At 38.3% G+C, this 18,891-nt stretch overlaps 1 protein-coding gene across 1 annotated transcript in view; it reads left to right on the top strand.

The window, feature by feature from the left end:
* Lin7a (lin-7 homolog A, crumbs cell polarity complex component) overlaps nucleotides 1–14,000 on the top strand; it is a 135,982-nt gene extending 121,982 nt beyond the window's left edge. The window contains exon 5 of the mRNA XM_052165678.1: nucleotides 13,782–14,000. Coding sequence (XP_052021638.1) covers nucleotides 13,782–14,000 — 219 coding nt within the window. The remainder of the gene's footprint in view (nucleotides 1–13,781) is intronic.
* The last annotated feature ends 4,891 nt before the right edge of the window (nucleotides 14,001–18,891 follow it).

The raw sequence follows: 18,891 nt of genomic DNA, 5'->3' as shown, positions 1-18,891 counted from the left end.
CTGGAAATACATTTTCTTTCAGGTGTTTTGGATTGGATATATTTTTGCACATATTTGGTGTATTCCACAAAGAAATCAAGTCAATCTCATTCTGATTGGCTTTGTTTATTTTTTGATATGTATGTATTGTGTGGATGTGTTATATGAGCTGTGCATGCATCTATGCATATGTGCATGTGTGTGGCTTGCACATATGGAGCCCAGAGAACCAAATGGGTATCTTCCTTTATCACTTTCTTCCACAGTCTCTGAAAGGGCCTCTCTCTGGACCTAGAGTTCAATGCCTTGGTAATACACTGTCTGGCCACAAGCCACAGTAATCTGTCTCTGCCCCTAGCACTGTGGTTCCAGGTATACACAAGTGAAGCAGCTTTCACCATGGGGGCTAGAGATCTGAGCTAAGGTATTCCTGCTTGCACTGCAAGCGCTCTTACCCACTGAGCCGTTTATCCAATTCTTTAATTCTCTTTTTTAACATAATAAAACAAGAATTTGGTTATGTGGAAATTTTACTATGTGTGTTCAATTATTCTATGACTAGAATGACTCAGATGGAGTTATACAATTTCTTTCTTATGCTTTTTCAGTTATTTATAGGAATATTTATAGCAAAATATTTATCATTATCTGTGATTTGCTACTCTCCCTAGAAGCAAGTACATTATCTGCTCAGTTATTCCACCCTTTCCTTAGTTTGAGAAATGTTAGACAGGGCCAGCAGTCAACAAAAATATAAGTACCGACTCTTTCCCAGAGTCCCTATCTTTGCTAATGTGCCCCACCTTATTTTCTGCCTTTTGTCATAGGTCATAGGATTTTTATTTTAACAACTCAGAGGTACCTTAGGCAGGCAAGAAAGGACAGAGATACATCTTCACACAGTGCACATAAACATCTTCTCTGTAGCTGGGGTCACCAGGAAATAAGAAACTGTATTGAAAGGTAGCAGCATAGGGAAAGATGAGAACCCATGGTATAGAGACTCAAGGATTGGCAATCCAGTGTATAAAATATAAGTACAGGCACATCAAGAAAGTTAAGTTGCACTAGGTTGACGATTTTGGTTTTAGCAGTACTAGAATACAGAGTGATTTAAAGCAAGAATAACATATAATCAAATTTGAATTTCTGAGTCATCCCTGAGATTACAGGTTTTAGAGAGTGGCCTTGAAGGGGACAGAATTGGAGGAAAGGCAACCTGGTTGAGAAATAATTTGATGTGAAGAGAGGAAATATATCTCAGTTTGACTCTGTCATGGAGAAAAGAAATAATTGTGTTTCTTTGTTACAACGGAATGCTATCTGGGGGTGGGAAGGAGAAAGGCTCAATATTAGTTGTTCCAAAAAAGAAATACAAAGCGGACTCATTTCACTTCCAGAAAATTCCTAGGGCGATTGATTTGTAACTCCCTCTGCAGTCTCTCATCTGTCAAGATTGAAAAAGAGCTGCAGTTTTTCATCTCAGGAGCCATTAAGTGAAAAGCAAAAATTAAACATGAAATATTTTGCAATCCTTCCTCACCATTTCCCAGTCAAACATTATTCCCTAAAAATATGGATTGATAGCCAATAGACACAGCTATGAATTATTTGCCAAGCTTGTAACTGACACAGAGGAAACAAAAGGTAAATAAACCATGGAGAGGAAGTAGCAGAGAAAGAAAGTGCTCGCTTTCCAGTTCAGCAGAGATATGAGGAGGAAACAGACATGGTTGTGACTGATGAATGCGTCTGTGACTCAGAGGGTTAAGCCATTGAGAAACCCCACAGACCACACTTCTGTACTCTTGATTACTGATGAAATTCAGCTAAAATCTTTTCCTTTCTCCTAAATTGCCTTTGGCAATCACCTTTGTAATTTTTTTCCTTCGTGTTCAAATTAGGTCAAAACAGGGCCTCAAAGTACTGCTTAAGCAACATTATCATTTCTTTTGTTTTGTTTTGTTGTTGTTGTTGTTGTTGTTGTTGTTTGCTTTTTTGAGGTTTTTTTGGGGGTTTTTTTTTGTATTTTGTTTTTTGTTTTTTTTTGTTTTGTTTTGTTTTTGTTTTTGTTTTTGTTTTTGTTTTTGAGACAGGGTTTCTCTGTGTAGTCCTGGCTGTCCTGAAACTCACCAAGCTGGCCTCGAACTCAGAAATCCGCCTGCCTCTGCCTCCCAAGTGCTGGGATTACAGGCGTGTGCCACCATACCCGGCTAACATTATCATTTCTTCTACCTTCTTTGGTTTATTATAGATGTTATAGAATGTCCTAAGAGGTAAAGTTTATTAACATACACACAAATACAAAGACCAAAATCAGGCAAAAATAAGGTTCTTTACTATTTTCCTTATTCTCTTATTCTATTCCCTCTTCTCCCAAGGACATAATTTCATGATGGATACATATATATATATATATATATATATATATATATATATATATATTGCTTGATGTAGAAACACAGGCATGAATTCACACACACGCACACACACACATACACACACACACAATTTCATATCTTTCTTTTTTACTCTCCCTTTTAAAAAAGTAGACTGTGAGAACTGACTGAAAGGTCAGGCGCTAGCAGCAGACAGGAGATTCATTAAAGGTGTGGCCCTAGACAATTTTGTAACCCTTCCACAATCCAGGTTTTCTTATTCACAAAATGGAGTTGCTGAGACTCTTTGAAAAGTTCCCGATCATAAAAATTCAACAAATGTCGAGTGGCAGTATTAGTAAGATTTTTAAATGGATGCTTTCATGCACATATGCATTATTCTTTAATTGGATTTCTGATTAGAAATTTGTCTTAGAGAGCTTGTCCTGTCAGTATATGGACTTTTTTCTTAATCTTACATATAGCATTCTGTGATACATGGGTTCCATGATTGATACAACCTTCCTCTATTGTTGAATATTTACTTTATTACTCAATTGCATTTTGATTTGCTTGTTTATTTCCATTAAAAACAGTGCTTTAAATTGAGCAGGAAAGTTAAATTGTGGAGAACAACTGCTACTAGAAATAGGATTTGAAAAATAGGTGGGAAAAAGAATATTGTGGACATAACGAGGAAAACTTAAAGATCATAGAATCTTACAAATCTGTGGTAAAATAAACATGGTGCTATGTCTGTAAGGAAGATTAATATTAGGAAGTAGAACTGGATCTGACTTGTTATGGAAAGTGCTGTATGCTTAAGACATTTAAATGCTCATTTCCCGAAGTGAGCACTAGTCTTAGGATAGGGGCGCCATATTTATTGCTATATTCATTAGGCTTAAACTTCTAAACTAGCACACTCTACATTAGGCAAGCAAATGGTAGGTCAGTACTATATGCTATACTTGGTATGGGGGGAGGTTAGCAATATGGCTAAACTCCTCCAATTGGGGACAGTGTCTCCCAGAGCTACATTGTTACTACTTGCCAATAGATTTTAAACAGAGGCATGCAAAACCAAGATGACTCAGTTCTGCGTCTGGAGGACAGAAGAAATAAAAAGCAGGCTCTCTCTCCCTCTCTCACCATTTTTTAGTTACTGGCAGTTCTTTGTGTAGGGTTGTGACCTCACTAGGTCTTTCCCCATTGGTCCTCACCAATTAGCATGTCTGTGGTTATCGTCTTTGTTCAGCTAAAGTTTAGGCAGCTCAAGTGTTGGCGTGACTTTAAGGGTGTGCTCCTGCATCCCTAGGAGACACAATCTCACAGCAAACACCTGAATCTCCTGGCTCTTACAGCCTTTCCACCTCCTCTTTCAAAAGGATCCCTGAGCCTTAGGTACAGGAGGTATGATGTAGAGGTATCCTGGTTAGACCTAACATACATACACGTATCATGATATAGACTAAGCAGATTCAGTTTATATACTTAGGAATTGTGTGTGTGTGTGTGTGTCTGTGTGTGTGTGTGTGTGTACCTACATATATGTATGTAACAAAAATTAATGAAGAAAAAGGTACATACTGGTAGATATTTGGACATGGATTGAGGAAGACATTAAGGATTCCTCCACAGTCTAGAGCCCTGACTAGCCATGTGATCAGTTAAATAGGAGACATTATGAAGTGAGCTAGAAAGTTAGAAAGTGTGAGCAAGCTATAACATTTAAAACAACTGAAAATGCTCCATATAAATCAATGATAACACATGCAAGGAATCATCTGCGGCTGTGCATTTAATGGGAAAAGCCCTTGTATGTAGAGCCAAGAGATGTTGGACAGTGCTCTTGATATATAATCTAAATTTTTATTTCTGCAAGAAGGCAGCTGCAACATTGAAGGCCTGCAGTAAGATTAGATGTTACACTATTTGATTATTCATGCAGCACAGCAGCAACAATGCCCATCCATTATACACACTTGACCAGAAATACATTTGTCAGCCCCAGGCTCAGACAACAGGTGCGGAGACACACTTCCCCTTTACGTTTCTGTGCTAATTGTCTGGACATCTTAGATTCAAAAGCAGTTAGATATTAAAACTGATCTTTTGAAGAGGGTGGTTGGAATAGTGCAACCTTTTAGAAAACTATGAGCTCAACGAAGTTGCTAAAGTAGAATTCTAATAGAAAAAAAAAAGACCTTTCTTAAATGAATACTAGATGTCATTGTCACATAATGGGTGCTGTCATTTGGGAGAGGATACAATATGACCTATGTTTTGTTTGGGATAGCAGGATTTCCCCCAAAATGTCCTAAAGGTTTAACTCTCTTTTCTAACTTGTGGACTCACCAGCAGAACGTTACAACTTTAGACCTGTACCTATTATTAATGGCAAACAACTTACCATTAAAATCATCAGTGAACTTTTAACTTAGCCTTGAGGTTGTCAGATAGTATATGGTATACAGAACTGATTCATAGATGTCCAAAGCCCTCACTTGCCTGGATCAAGGTGCAAAAGAATGAGGTAATGTCTCTTAATACTACACCTGCCTTTGTTGTCTTGGTAGAATTTCAGAGAGAGCAAAACAGTCTTAAGTTTGCTCAGAGCTACTCTTTCCAATCTCCTCCTTAGGTCTATCCTTCTCTTTTCTTCATGCAGTCATTTTGTTTCCAGTGGTGATTCTGACCTATGCAATTGCTTGACTTCTCTGAAAAGTCCAGCTCCTTGAGGGTTGGTAATTATGTTCTTGAAATTATTGAATTAATTATTGAATTAATGCTAGGTGTGTGTGCATTGTTCTAACTCTGGATCATCTTCCCGATTATTTAGTTAATGAGAGATCAATTATTTCCATTTCCCTGGAATTAAAGCTTTCCTTGGATCCTTCAATGCTAAAAGCAAGCCAGGAGGAACCTGGGAATCGAGATAGAGGAAAGGTCAGGTTCTAAAGGCCACAGTTAATCAGCCATATCTTCACAACTCAATGCCCATTCTGGTGATAATTTCTAGTTTTTCTTCCCCTCCCATAGGCACTGCTCCATGTTTGTGATCTCATTGAGAAATGACACTAAATTTTGTCTCTAAACCTATTTGGTCTTTTTATCTAGAATTTGCATTAAGTATGGGAAAACAGGTTTTGGGTGAATGTGGAGAGAGGTCCCCCATTGCTGCAACCATTCCCTCTTAGATATGATGGAGGAGAAGAGAGAAGTTGTTTTGTTTTGTTTTTATAGATATGTGAGAGAACATAGCCAGAGGCAGGCACATCTGGGAGAGAGAATCCATAGTAGTCATGATCCTGAGCTATGTGAAGAGATAAGACAGGGGAAGGAGAAAGGAGAAGGGGGAGGGGGATTAGATGCAGCAGCCAAAAGAGTGAAGGTTGAAAATGGTAGGATTATATAGGGAAGAGCAACCTAAGCCTCCAGGCTGGAAAGTTCGGGGTAGAGTTCTGGGTTGGGATGTGCAAGCCAGGAGGGAGGACCCTGAAACACATAGAGAATGAGGAATGCTGGGAGACGTTTGTGACCAGCAATATATGACTTAGGCATCTCAGCCATACTGTCCCATTATGGGGACAATGAACAGTCCCCAGTGGTCCTCCAGACTTAGAATTTAAAGTGAAGAATCAGGACAATGTAGGGTCTCTGGGGGATTTGATGGGCACAGGGGTTGTTGGTTGCTTTTGTTTTGTTTCTTTGATTTCCTTTTTGGGAGAGAGAGACAGTGACAGAGAAATTCAGGGTTGGTAAGGAGGTGGTATCTGAGGGGCATGCACCTAGAGAGCATAGGTGGACATAAATGTATCTCAGAAGCACAGATTCACTGTAAAACCCTGTTACAAATTTGTCCCTGGAATCTCAAGACTAATCAAGGAGCAAAAAAACCCTTGGAGTAGGGAGGGGCTCTCTAATTCAAGAGACCTGGTAAATCTAGATAAAAAGGGAGCTAGGAGGTGATCATAAAGTTTCCTGTTCTGGAATGATTCCCATTACTGAAAATTATCAGGGTTCAGTGAGTAAAAGAACATCAGGTTATTGATAAGCATCTCTCAGGGCCAGCCTTTCCTGAGGGCTGATGGCACATAGAGGCCGAAAATATAGATAAAGGAGAGATCTAGTTCTAGAAATCAAATTACTGTAGTTTCAGGAATTATCACCGTTCAACCAAAATGAAGGAGTGTTAGAAAACAGTGTGATGCTGACTATGGGCCCCTACCACTCAGTATTAGGATCTCTGCCTGTCTCTCTGCCTCTGTCTCTCTATCTCTCTCTGTCTCTGTCTCTGTCTCTCTGCCTCTCTCTATATATCTCTGTCTCTGTCTCTCTCTCTCACTGTGTGTGTGTGGGGGGGTGTATGTGTGTGTGTGTGTGTGTACAGATACATGAATATGTGAGGGAGTGGGTGGGGTTCTATCTTCAACCCAAGTACTATTGAGGATTTTTCCCTCTTGTGTGAAGGCTAGCACAGCGGTTAAGTAAAGCTACTTCAGGGCATCACAATGGAGGTGCAGTGGTGTTGCTGTGACACAATACTATAGGGAGGACATAGGGTTATTATGAAGTATTACTACTGTGACATAGTAGAGTTACTATAAAGCATCATGTAGGTGCACCACAGTTACAATGAAGCAGTACTGCTGTGACACCATAAAGTTACTGTGAAGCATCACTACTGAGGTGCAGTTGCTACAAAGCATTACAGCTGAGATGCCATAGAATTACTACGCAGCATCTCTACTGAGGTGTAGTTACTACAAAGCATTACTAAGATGAAGCAACTGAATCCATTTGCAATATTAGTCCCCAGATCTGAAAGACAGGCTGAGATCAACTAAATGTTAGATTTATGAATATCTTATTTCTGGCAGGATTTTTTTTTTCTGAAGCACTTGTTCAGTTTAGGGTTTTTTCCCTCTGTGACTTAGTGCTAGTATATTACATTCCCCCTTTCATGGTTTGAAACTTCCTCTATTTGTAACTACTCTCATAGGATGAAAATATGTATAATTACACACCCTTTTCTCCATTAACCTCCCTGCTCTTTTCTCGTGTTCAATTACTTGATGATCTTCCTCTTAAGGTTCCTTCCAATATAGATGCCCCCTCCAGTAAATCTTCCAAACAGCAGTCTTGTCTTTAGCTGAGAATGAATCTGACAAGGAGCAAAGAGAGACGGGGTTTTTGGGTTTTTTTAATAGTTGTTGTTGTGGTTGTTGGTGTTTTTTAATAATAAATTAGTACTTGTAATTAGCATGTCACTGTATATATGTATGTATGTATGTATGTATGTATGTATGTACGTAAATGATGCAGCTAAATTGTGTTATGGTAAGTAAAGCTGTGAACTTCTGTAGTTTCAAGCACATTTCCCACAGTCTGTAAATTTATGTAGTAAACCTTTGCTTCCCAGAATATAAAAAGCAACCTTTTTTTTTCTGTTATTCTTAAGCATTTAAATCCATACAGAAAGACTAACAACGAAATAACAAGGAAACATGGAATTAATATTAGTTGGACCTTTGTAAATGGCAGACATTCTTTCAAATGCTAGCGATCATTTTACCTAGTAGGTGCTCTATACTCAGTTTTCAAATAAGGAAATTGAAGCCCAGAGATAAAAAAGCAATTCCTCTAGGTTCACAGATCTAATAATTGAAAAAACTCAAACTCAGACCAAAGAAGTGCTGGTTCTTTAGTTTAGTAGAATATAGACAGTGATAGACAGACAGACAGACAGACAGACAGATAGATAGATAGATAGATAGATAGATAGATAGATAGATAGAGATAGATGATTAATAGATATATACATCTGTAAATAGATGCATGGATAATAGATTGCTAAATAAATATATGGTCGATTAAAGAGAGACTGTATGCGTAAATAGATTTATTTACCAAATACTTATTGGGCCAATAATAGAAGCTGGCTAAGAGATTGCTAAACAAGTCTCATCTCTCCTTGTAGAATCTAATAGCAGAGAATGATTGCGAACTGACAAATTATAGTATTTGGATATGTATATTAGCGTGTAGGCAGGAACAAAAGTACTCAGAGAGAACATTAGCATATTGTTTCCAAGGGATAAATGTGACACTTTTCATACACTTGCCACGTTTCTTAAGCAGAAGATAATACAGTTAGAAAGGGGAAATTAGCATATTTGAGAAAAGAGAAGGATCAAAGAATCATAGAGTTCTTTCCTGAACATATCTTTAAATGTTCAAAAATATTCCTGCCCTAATTAAATACCAACTCTGCAGAGCTCCACACCAAGCTAAAGATGATTAGATATTCCATATCTGGCCACATAGAAATAACATCATAAAAAGACCCTTCAGAGGCATTGGCTTTTCTGGGTTTGCCACAGATTAGAACATGGCAACCAAACTCAAGCTGTACAACAGTGAGTGACTGACTGGGTCTGAGTTTTATTTTTTATTTTTTAAATATTTATTTATTTATTTATTTATTTATTTATTTATTTATCTATTTATTGTATGTAAGTACACTATAGCTGTCTTTAGACACTCCAGAAGAGGGTGTCAGATTTCATTGCAGATGGCTGAGAACCACTTGCAATGGTTGTTGGGAATTGAACTCAGGACCTTCAAAAGAGCAGTCAGTTCCCTTAACTACTGAGCCACCCCACAGCCCTGGCTCTGAGTTTTATACATGGTCAAAAGCTTAGGTCAAAGTGCCGTGCCTCTTGACATAACATACCATGGAATCACGAAGCCATCTCTAGTCACAAAGTTCTTCAGCCATGACTTAGAAACCACTGATATAAAATATTGCCCTCTACACAAAAGCACTCAGTTCCTCAGAAGAGCTAGATGTCAGTTTGTGTCAGTGTTTTTCTTACTATCAAAATATGATGAATTTTTTAGGCTTTACCAAGACCTGTCTTATATAGTTACTGTGAGATGTGTATCTTATACGCACAACAAAAAGAAGAAAGGAAACAAGCCTTGCACTAAGTAGATATAATATACATATGTATGCATATATATATATCTTCATATACATAAATGTAGACATTCAAATGTAACAAGATTAAAGCAACAGAAACACATAAAACTGTCATAAGAATAAAGGGATCCATTCTCATCGCAACAATACAATTCCGTGCTCTTAAAATAACTTAGTCTTCCGTTATTGTGTTGAAATTGTCCAAGGGTTTCAATTATGATGATGCTTGCAAATATCTCATCCTATGATTTCTTTCAGGATTATACAACCATGTTTAGTGTGTGCAAATAAACAGCATGTCACTCTGCCACACTCATGGGCTTTCCTGCCAGCAGCAAGTGTGCACTTCACACTTTGAAAGACAGCTGGGTGGATGCTACATAGAGTCAGCATTTTATCAATTTCAATATATTCCTGTAATGTGATAAGCAGAAAAATATAAAATAACCACAATCATCTTTGTACAGGAAAAGGCTTGGTTTCTGTGTGACTACACTGAGACCTTTTCAAAGCTGAGAACCGTAACTCAAAACCCCTTCGAGGATTCCCCACTACTCCAGCATTAGCCAGCTCACACTGTTTGCTGGGAGTTGACAGATCTTTTTGCTACCATTAGTTCCTGTCCTTTCACTACTGAGAAAAACAGACCAGCCATGTGTCCCGTCTCTGGATTAGTTAGCAAAGTAGGATGGGATTGTTTTAAAAGCACTCATCAGTAACGAGTCCTGAAACAAATAGCTTTCTGTGGTGAGCACGGTCCCAGCTGATTGGGTCCCTATTTCTTTATTTTTTGGGGGAAAAGGCGATAAATGAGAATGATTCTAAGGCTCTTTTCTGAAACAACATTCTGAGCTACTTAATTGTACTAAAGTATCGTGACCTCATACGCTTCCTACTTTTACTCCTTGATAAGATCACCTTGCCCCCAATAGCAAATGACAGATGTCACTTAGGACCTGGGCATGCCAAGGACAACCCACGAAACAGGCTACCTCTTTGTTACCCAATAGTGCTTCAAGATGCTACTCAACAGCAAACTCTGTCAGGTCAAGACCCATCTGATCTCCATAAAGCAAAGCCTGGTTGTACGGAGCAAGGAGAAGGAGAAAGCCATGAAGTTATAATTAATTTCATAGAAGAAAAGCCTGGAAAAAAATCTCTAAGCATTGACAGTCCACGGGAATGGTGCATACATTCAGTGTGAAATATTCTTTCCCAGGCCAGGTGGCTCCTCTAGCTGCTGCCCTGGCAAGATAAAGATGTAACTATGTCACAAAGGGAGGCACATATAGTGAGCAGATTCAGGTAGGCAATACAATCTAAATTCCTTTTTGGAGGATTCTCAATCATCCCAGAAATAGATCATACCAGAAATAGCACTTTGATATCGCTCTGTTTGACACAACTCGGGTATTCTGAGAATGTACCTGAGCTTAAAGGTCAGTTCATTTAGCAGCCACAGCTTTGCCATGTTTCCAATAAGTCAGCAAACTTAGAAGTGTCCTAGTACTTACTATCGCACGAGATTGCTACTGAAACAAACATACAGTGAACAATTCATTGAGCTCATTTCTTTTGCAGTTTTCCGAATGGAAACATGCACTTATGCATTTATCTTACCAGAAGCACAGCTCTTATAGTGTTTCACAAGAATTTCAAAAGCAGTTATAAATTGTTTTTATATTGATTTTAATAGGTATTAAATATTTTAAGTCAGACAGATGTCAATGTTTTCAGAACTGGGGTGTCCCTCCTTCTCCATCAACTTAATTCACTCCTGTGAACATTCACAGTACCCTCTGAATGAGCCCCACAAGGCTTAAAGATGAATTAGGAGCCACTCCAAGTCTGTCCTAAAGCCTTTCACTTCAGTAAATAAAAGCCAATACTACAAAGTACAAAAGCAAGTTTGAAGCTGGTGAGCCAGACTCAGAGGTTGGTGAACCAAGTACTAAACAGGAAAATCTGGTGGGACCGTGCACACCTTTGATCCTGCCGCTTGGGAGTAGAGAGAGACAGGAGGACTAAAGGTGACAGTTACCCCCTATTGTTCTGTTGCACATGCCATTCTAGACCAGCCCGTGCTCCATACGAACTCTATAAAACCAAACCGCAACAAAAGCCCATGGAAGTTTTAATGTGGAAAAATAAAGAAGTGTTTGGATAAACAAATCACGGTTTCATTTGAAAGCAACTGTACACAAGGTCATAAATCATCTTGGGACAAATTGCAAACTAATTACCAACAAACAAAAAAGGAAGTTTCTGGGGTTAATATTTTCCCTTGTCTTTTATTTACTTGAGAATTGTGTTAGCTATACACACTAAGATAAAAGCTTAATAACATTCTGATTAGTGACTATCAATGATCGGGTGAATAACCAAAGGAATGTATTAATCGGGGAACATGTTTATTCTCTTGGGCTTTAGCCAGAGATAAAAATTCCCTCTGCCCAAAGGCTGCATAAACTATTTCCCTTTAATCCTCTTTTTCCTTTTTAATCCAGACTTAGGGACATAGCTACATAAATTGTCTTTCTGGCTCATGATGGCCATTTTGTAAACCTGTATTATCTATTTGGGACTCAAACTGTGTCCTCACAGGCAGGCAGCAGTGACAACTGACCAAATTGATATATCGAAACTTTCTCCCCTCTGCCCATTCTCACCTAATGAAGGCAAGGGATTGAGTTAAATACACCATCTAAAATGTCTGAAGTTGTATATTAGTAATTATGAATCTCAAGCTTAATTGACGTCCTCTTGAGCTCTAATAAGTATGTCCCCTTTCAGAGTTCACACTGGTGCATTTTGAGTCCTTACTACACATGTGGTGTCGAAAGAAATATTAACCCATCAGGGAGGTGGTTTTTCTTCACCACTCTAGATGTTCTGATAATATCTAAGCTTCACCCAGGTCCTATTTATATCTTCTGTCATTTTCCCCACCCCTCAGTACTTAATCCAAGCATGTTGATCTATACTTCTTTGATCTTATAGGAAAGATAGATCGCTTCTCTTCCTGGGCATGGATTTAGGGGACATTCGTGTCTTATTACTTCAGCGCACGGATCACCGGCTCACTCTGCTGACAGACTTTTAAGAGAGCACCCTGGGAAAGAGCAGACAAATCCACAGATCCACTGCAGACACTCTCCTGCTTGATTCCTTTCCTTGGGCAGTGTTTGACACACAGAAACTTAAACTCGGGACGTTTGCTCTTGAGATCCCACTCCTGTGTGACTTTCATCGATGAATCTCCTTTCCTTTGCAAGATGACAAACATCCCTCTAAGCCTTTGAAATTCAAAGCTATTGAATAGAAACATTAAATGTAGTTTAGAGAGTTCAGAGTATGAGAACAAGGTATCAGTTAGCTTTTATTATTTATTTGTTTCAGCATCATTTACCTAATCATCTATTCCTTGTGTCTAAATTTTAGGATTTGAATCACTGTTGATGCTTAATAGGGATTATTCTCGGGTAGAGGAAGCTTCCCTTTATTGCTATGTTTTCATTTTTTTTCAAGCAATATATTTACACTTTTAGGTGAAGTTTAGAAATTCCATTTTAATATTTAATTTACTACTAGGTCTTTCCCATCTTTAGCCTCCCCCCACCCCCCGACTCAAGCCATCTAATCCACCTGTGTCCTAATACAGCCTAACCACCTGTAGTCCAGTTATGAACATAAATAATAGTGATGATGCCGATATTGTCTTATTTGCCCTGTCTTCTAGAAGTTGCAAACTTTGGATTATTTGTTTGTAGTTTATAAAGTTGTTAGAGGGGGTTGCTGATTATTGCTACTATTATTATTGTTGTTGTTGTTATTATTGTTATTATTACTTTTATTATTATTATTTGAGATACAATCTTCTGTATCCTAGGTTGATCTTGAACTTACTATGTAGCCATATATATGACTCGAGCATCTGATGCCCCTGCCTCAAGATTAGCACCTGCCACCCACTATGGTTGTATTCAGTGATACTGAAGATAGAACCTAGGGCAGCATTCATGTTAGGCAAGCACCCTACAAACTGGCATACAACACCAGACTCTCGGTCTTGATTTGATTTTATATATATATATAATTTATTATATAAAATATAATATTTATATTATATAAATATGTATAAATATCATATAAATATATAAATATTATATAAATATATAGATATTATATAAATTTATAAGTTAATAAATATATTTTTTTCCTTCACATCGTGTGTCAGGCTGACCTGAAGCTTACAGTGCAGCCCAGGCTCACACTTTAAACTCTCAGTAAACCTCCTCTCTCAGCCTTATAAGTACTGGAATTTACAGACAAGAGCCATATAATAATGCCTGCCTCAGAGTTTGGGGTTCTACAAGGGTAGTCATTTTCGATTGGCCCCTGGAGGAAACAAATGAGCTCTCTCCTTGTCTTCTCAGAGTGTGGAAGGGGAGCACCATGAGAAAGCTGTGGAACTTCTCAAGGCTGCTAAGGACAGTGTGAAGCTGGTGGTCAGATACACCCCGAAAGTCCTGGAGGAGATGGAGGCGCGTTTTGAAAAGCTTCGGACAGCTCGGCGTCGGCAGCAACAGCAGTTGCTCATTCAGCAGCAGCAACAGCAGCAGCAGCAACAACCACAACAAAACCACATGTCATAGGTGAGACTCATTCTCCTCGCGTTACAAGCTCCCGGTCCTAACCGCATCTCCCGACATCCTGCCGGAATCTCCCAAGTCAGCCAAAATAAAATGGCCCGGCATAGTAAACACCCAAGGACAATTACTCGAATAAGAGATGATGTTCAAAATGTAAGCAGGTTGCTCTATTTCCACATGTCCTCCAGCTACAGTCTCCACATGCGTAAGATATTTTGGAAAATATAATGCTATGGGAGAGGCACCTGCTAACTCCAGGATGCCTGTTGATAGACTATGATCATGCATTTATTTTGCCAAGTCTGTGGATGGTGACTTCATTCCGGTCCCCACTCCTCCCCTTGGCTAGTTGCTTTTACAGAGTTTATAAACTGCACAACTCTGTCATGCCGTTCCTGGCTATATGTACTTTAGATTAGAAAGATACAGTGGATTAGGAAATGTGATCCACACAGATTATTACAATAACAAAGTGACAGTTAACACAGTGTGAAGGACCGAAGGGTTTGAATTCTGTCTTACTCTACTACCTTCTCCCAAATCCCACTACACAACAAAGAGTGATATATCAAGTATTGTGGATTGATCAAGAAAAATGAAGAAAAATGTGTTAATATCAAAAATCTCCCCCTTTGAAGTATCTACTATGTATCAGTGACACCCTCATCACATACCCTTCATCCTGTGAAGAACCTTTCAAGGAATTTATCATTAAACACACATCTTTGGGATGAGCAGTCTGAAGCTTCCATCAGCCACAATTAGCAAGTGGTTTGAATCAGGGTTCTCCTCCCTCCAGTATCAAAAGCTCTGAAGCCATTTTTTTTTTATTTATTGATATATTTATTTACCTTTCAAATGATTTCCCCTTTTCTGAAGCCATTTTTATGTTTTCCAAACTATTAACTAGAAAAGGTCAATTCTATCAGGAGGACTTTGTGAACCATGATCTCTTTTAAGTGTTTCTTGGGAAGGACATGACGTGTTCTTGGGAAAGTGGCAACAGGTGTGAGCGGTTTTCAGGTTTCCTTCATTAGCTTATTGTTTGCTTAACAGAAATACTGATTATGACATGAGACATGCCTCTTTCATTAATGACACTTGTGAAGAAGAAAAGCTATATCATGAGTGGCTTTGGTTGTTGGACTTTATGTAGTTTTTAAATATGTTTTGGGAATGGAGAGATGACTCAGTAGCTAAGAGCACTTAATGCATGTCCAGTGGCCCTGGGTTTGGTTCCCAAAACTCACATCAGAGAGCTCACAACTACCTATAATTCTAACTCCAGGAGTTATGACACCCTCTTCTGGCTTCTGATGGTACATCACACACATAGTACATATGACTATCAGACACACATGCAGGCACAAACACATAACACACATGAAAGATAGGATAGATTAGATAGATAGATAGATAGATAGATAGATAGATAGAATGAGAAAATATATATGTGTACATACATATATTTTCTAAAATTATATTCCATCCCCAAAAGTATATTGATCCAAGATCACATGTCTGTCTTTTGGCGCAGCTGTATCTTTGTCCAGTGAACTCTGGAAGTAACCTTATCTTCATGAGGGGACAATTAAATAAGCAAGAAGATAAGTCAACATCCTTTTGAGAGCAGTACTTTAAAAAGCTAAAACAAGGCTGTTTAAATAGAGACTACCTTAGACACAGTTGTCAGTGAAGGCCCCTCAAAGGACATAGCATCTCAGATGAAGCAGAATGCCAGGGAGAAGCCCCAAAGGAAATAACAGGAGAAAATAGCAAGTATGGTAGCTTATGAGCTCTTTGATATTTGAGCAACATATATCAACATATATCAACATATATCAACATAAAGAGAACCTAGATAACTGAGAGCAATGAGTAATAATGATAGTGGTGGATTATGAAGTCAATAGGACATGTAGGGACTGGATACAGAAAGCCTAAGAACACTCTGAGAGAAATTTATTATTATTATTATTATTATTATTATTATTATTATTATTTGCAAAGGGAGACAAGGTTTTTAAGCAAAATGGTGGCATGACTTAATTTATGTGCCATTAGGATAACTTGGCTTCTTGCTTTTGTGACCCTTGTCTTCCACTAGGCCCCTATCTACAAGCTGTGGTTTGGGGCAGGGGGTAGGGATGGGGATAAAGGTTTGGGGGCTGTGGGATAGAGGTGAGGGTGGGGGTGAAATTTAATTTGCCATGTTTAGCCAATATCCCCATCCCTGGGAGGCCTGCCATTTTCTAAAGGGAAAAGGAGAAAGACTAGATTGGGAGAAGATATGGGGGGTGATAGAGGAGGTGAAGGGACAGAGGACAGGAGGGGAAACTGTGGTCAGGATATAATATATGAGAGAATAAATTGAGTTAGAAGGTTAATTTTGCTTCTGTGGCAATCAAGAATTATTGGGTTATAAATGAAAGAGTGAGATGGAGTGGTTTAGAATAGAGTGATGTGGTTCGGACATCATGAATAGATAGAGTCAAGTCAATTAGCTTCTCCTCAGTTACCTATTCTGTACCACCAGAATCCTATCAAAAAGTCCTTTGGATAATAGAGGAAATTCCTTATTTTCTAATCAATCACTAATATGCTTTCTGCTAGTACTATTGTTTCTTCTATCCCTGGTGATACAAGCTATTCATCCCCATTCTCCTGAATGATTTATGATACTAGCCCTGAGTAAAATTGCTCAGGGGTGTTTTGAAAGCAACAGGTTGATCTCAGACCTTACTGAAAACTGCCATGTTTTGCTCCTTCCATTATCTTTGGAAACACACAGTTTGGTCATATGTAGCCATTTGTATTTCTATTCCCTGTTAAGTCTTCATTAAGTCAGCTCAGGATTTCCTATGGACCATAGGAAGACTTAACATATTTAATCAGGAAAAAAGTTCTGTCCTGTCTTGTTGCTTACATAGGACGTAGTAGAGTTATGTTTGTTTGAATATGAACTTTGGTTCTATGCCCATCAAGAGAGCTACTGTAGCACACAGTGTCTACCCCTTTGAGACCAAATGGTAGTAATCATTTCAAGAATAATCAAGACATACCTGAGGCATGTCACCCATGGATTTTATGGTGAATTCAGTCAAAAAGACCTACACTAGTTCTTGCTTAATTTTTAATTAACTTGATCTTTAGAGGGTCAAAAAGGATTTATAACACTTAATAATCTATACTAGTTGAGTTTAAAATTTTCCAGGCTTACTAAATCTATTCAACTGGAAACAAGTCTTGATTTTTTTTTTCTGGTCAACATTCAAAGACCAGATAATCAAAATACTTGTCAGAAGAGAGTCTCACTATCTATCAAATGAAATAAAACACGTAATACTTTCAAAATAAGAAGTAATATGTGCTGAGAATATAGATATTATGAAGTCACTACAAATGGGAAGTAGATAAAAAAGAAAACCAGACTGAATGTAAGCTATACAGGAGGGAATTGTCTTTTTATACCTTCTTGAATTTTAAATTCTGTGGAACTAAAATTTAGTTTTTCACTCTCACCTCTGTGCTTGTTAAGTGAGAAGACTAGATTCCATTTCCAAAAAAATGCAAAAAAAATAGGAATTCTCTGCCGTTACACTAAAGAAATCCAAACAGAAAATATGATTATAGGATTGGCCATTGGATGGCATGCTTTTGAGAAAGTGCCATGTTCATTCAGCTTCTAAGGATTTGTTTAGTTTTAAAACATGACTTCATGAATGCATTTGGCTTTTCACTCTGATTTTCATGGAATAAAAAAAGAAGAGGCACACTAACAGTTTTCAGAGATTAATGTTCCAAAACCATCCTGAGACCCACACCAGATTCTGTCCTCCATTGTTGGGCAAGGAGAGGATGAGGAACTCACCAGCTATGAAGCCACCACAAACGAACATGGAATATGACATTTGTCAGCTGCCTCACTGCCCCTTCCCCTGCACCGTAGACCTCTGTTTCTTTTACTTTGTCATTTCTGAAATCTTTCACTACCTCCTGTTAATACCAAGGAATCGTTGCCAAAAACACTGACCCAGACAGGGAGAGCAGTAGATTCCAAAGCACTGACCCAGACACTGAGAACACTAGATCCTAAAACACTAACCTAGACACGGAGAACACTAGATCCCAAAATATTAACCTAGACACTGTGAACATTAGATCCCAAAACACTAACCTAGACGTTGAGAACAGTAGATCTAATAGGCCAACCTGGGAAAAGTAACCATAAGGAATCCAGAGTCCCTGAAGCAGAAGACAGGAGCAGATGTAATGAGAATGCTGATGTTTATGATACAATGAATACCAGGGAGAACTCTCCTGAATGACTCACACATGGTAAGCAACTTTTACGATGGCCCCATGATAGCTGAATACATTTTCATTGTATTCTAAGTTTCAAAAGAGAGACATAATTCTTTTTTAAATATATGCAGCATTGCACAACTGGCAAATGACAGGGCAGAATGGAGACAAAAAAATATGGACTTCAAGACCTCTTCATCCTCACCACACTTAAACACAATGTCACTGTTCATTGTACTGAACATTTTGCTGATTCTACCTTATATTCAGGAACTTCCCAGAGACTCAATTTCACACTGCTTAGAGTTAGTCATGCCCAATCCACCTTCCCCAATCACCACCTAAGCAGGACACCATCCTCGTTCATTATAGTGGTGCTAGGTTTTCCTTTTTTGTCACAAAAATGTATTCTAAAGTTAGTGCTTGTAAGTAACACAATCTTAATATCGTATAGTCCTGTGGGATTCAAGGCAATTGTTGTAAAAATGTCAATGACATTTTTAACAAAATTATAGACAATAATCCTGAACTTTTCAAGCCATCATACCCTTAAGTAGCTCAAAAATCTAGAGTAAAAACAAACAAACAA

The sequence above is a fragment of the Apodemus sylvaticus genome, chromosome 20 (genome assembly GCF_947179515.1).
Source record: "Apodemus sylvaticus chromosome 20, mApoSyl1.1, whole genome shotgun sequence".
Lineage (NCBI taxonomy): Eukaryota > Metazoa > Chordata > Mammalia > Rodentia > Muridae > Apodemus > Apodemus sylvaticus.
Note: the sequence above shows the minus strand (reverse complement) of the source record. Positions and strands in the feature narration are given on the sequence as shown.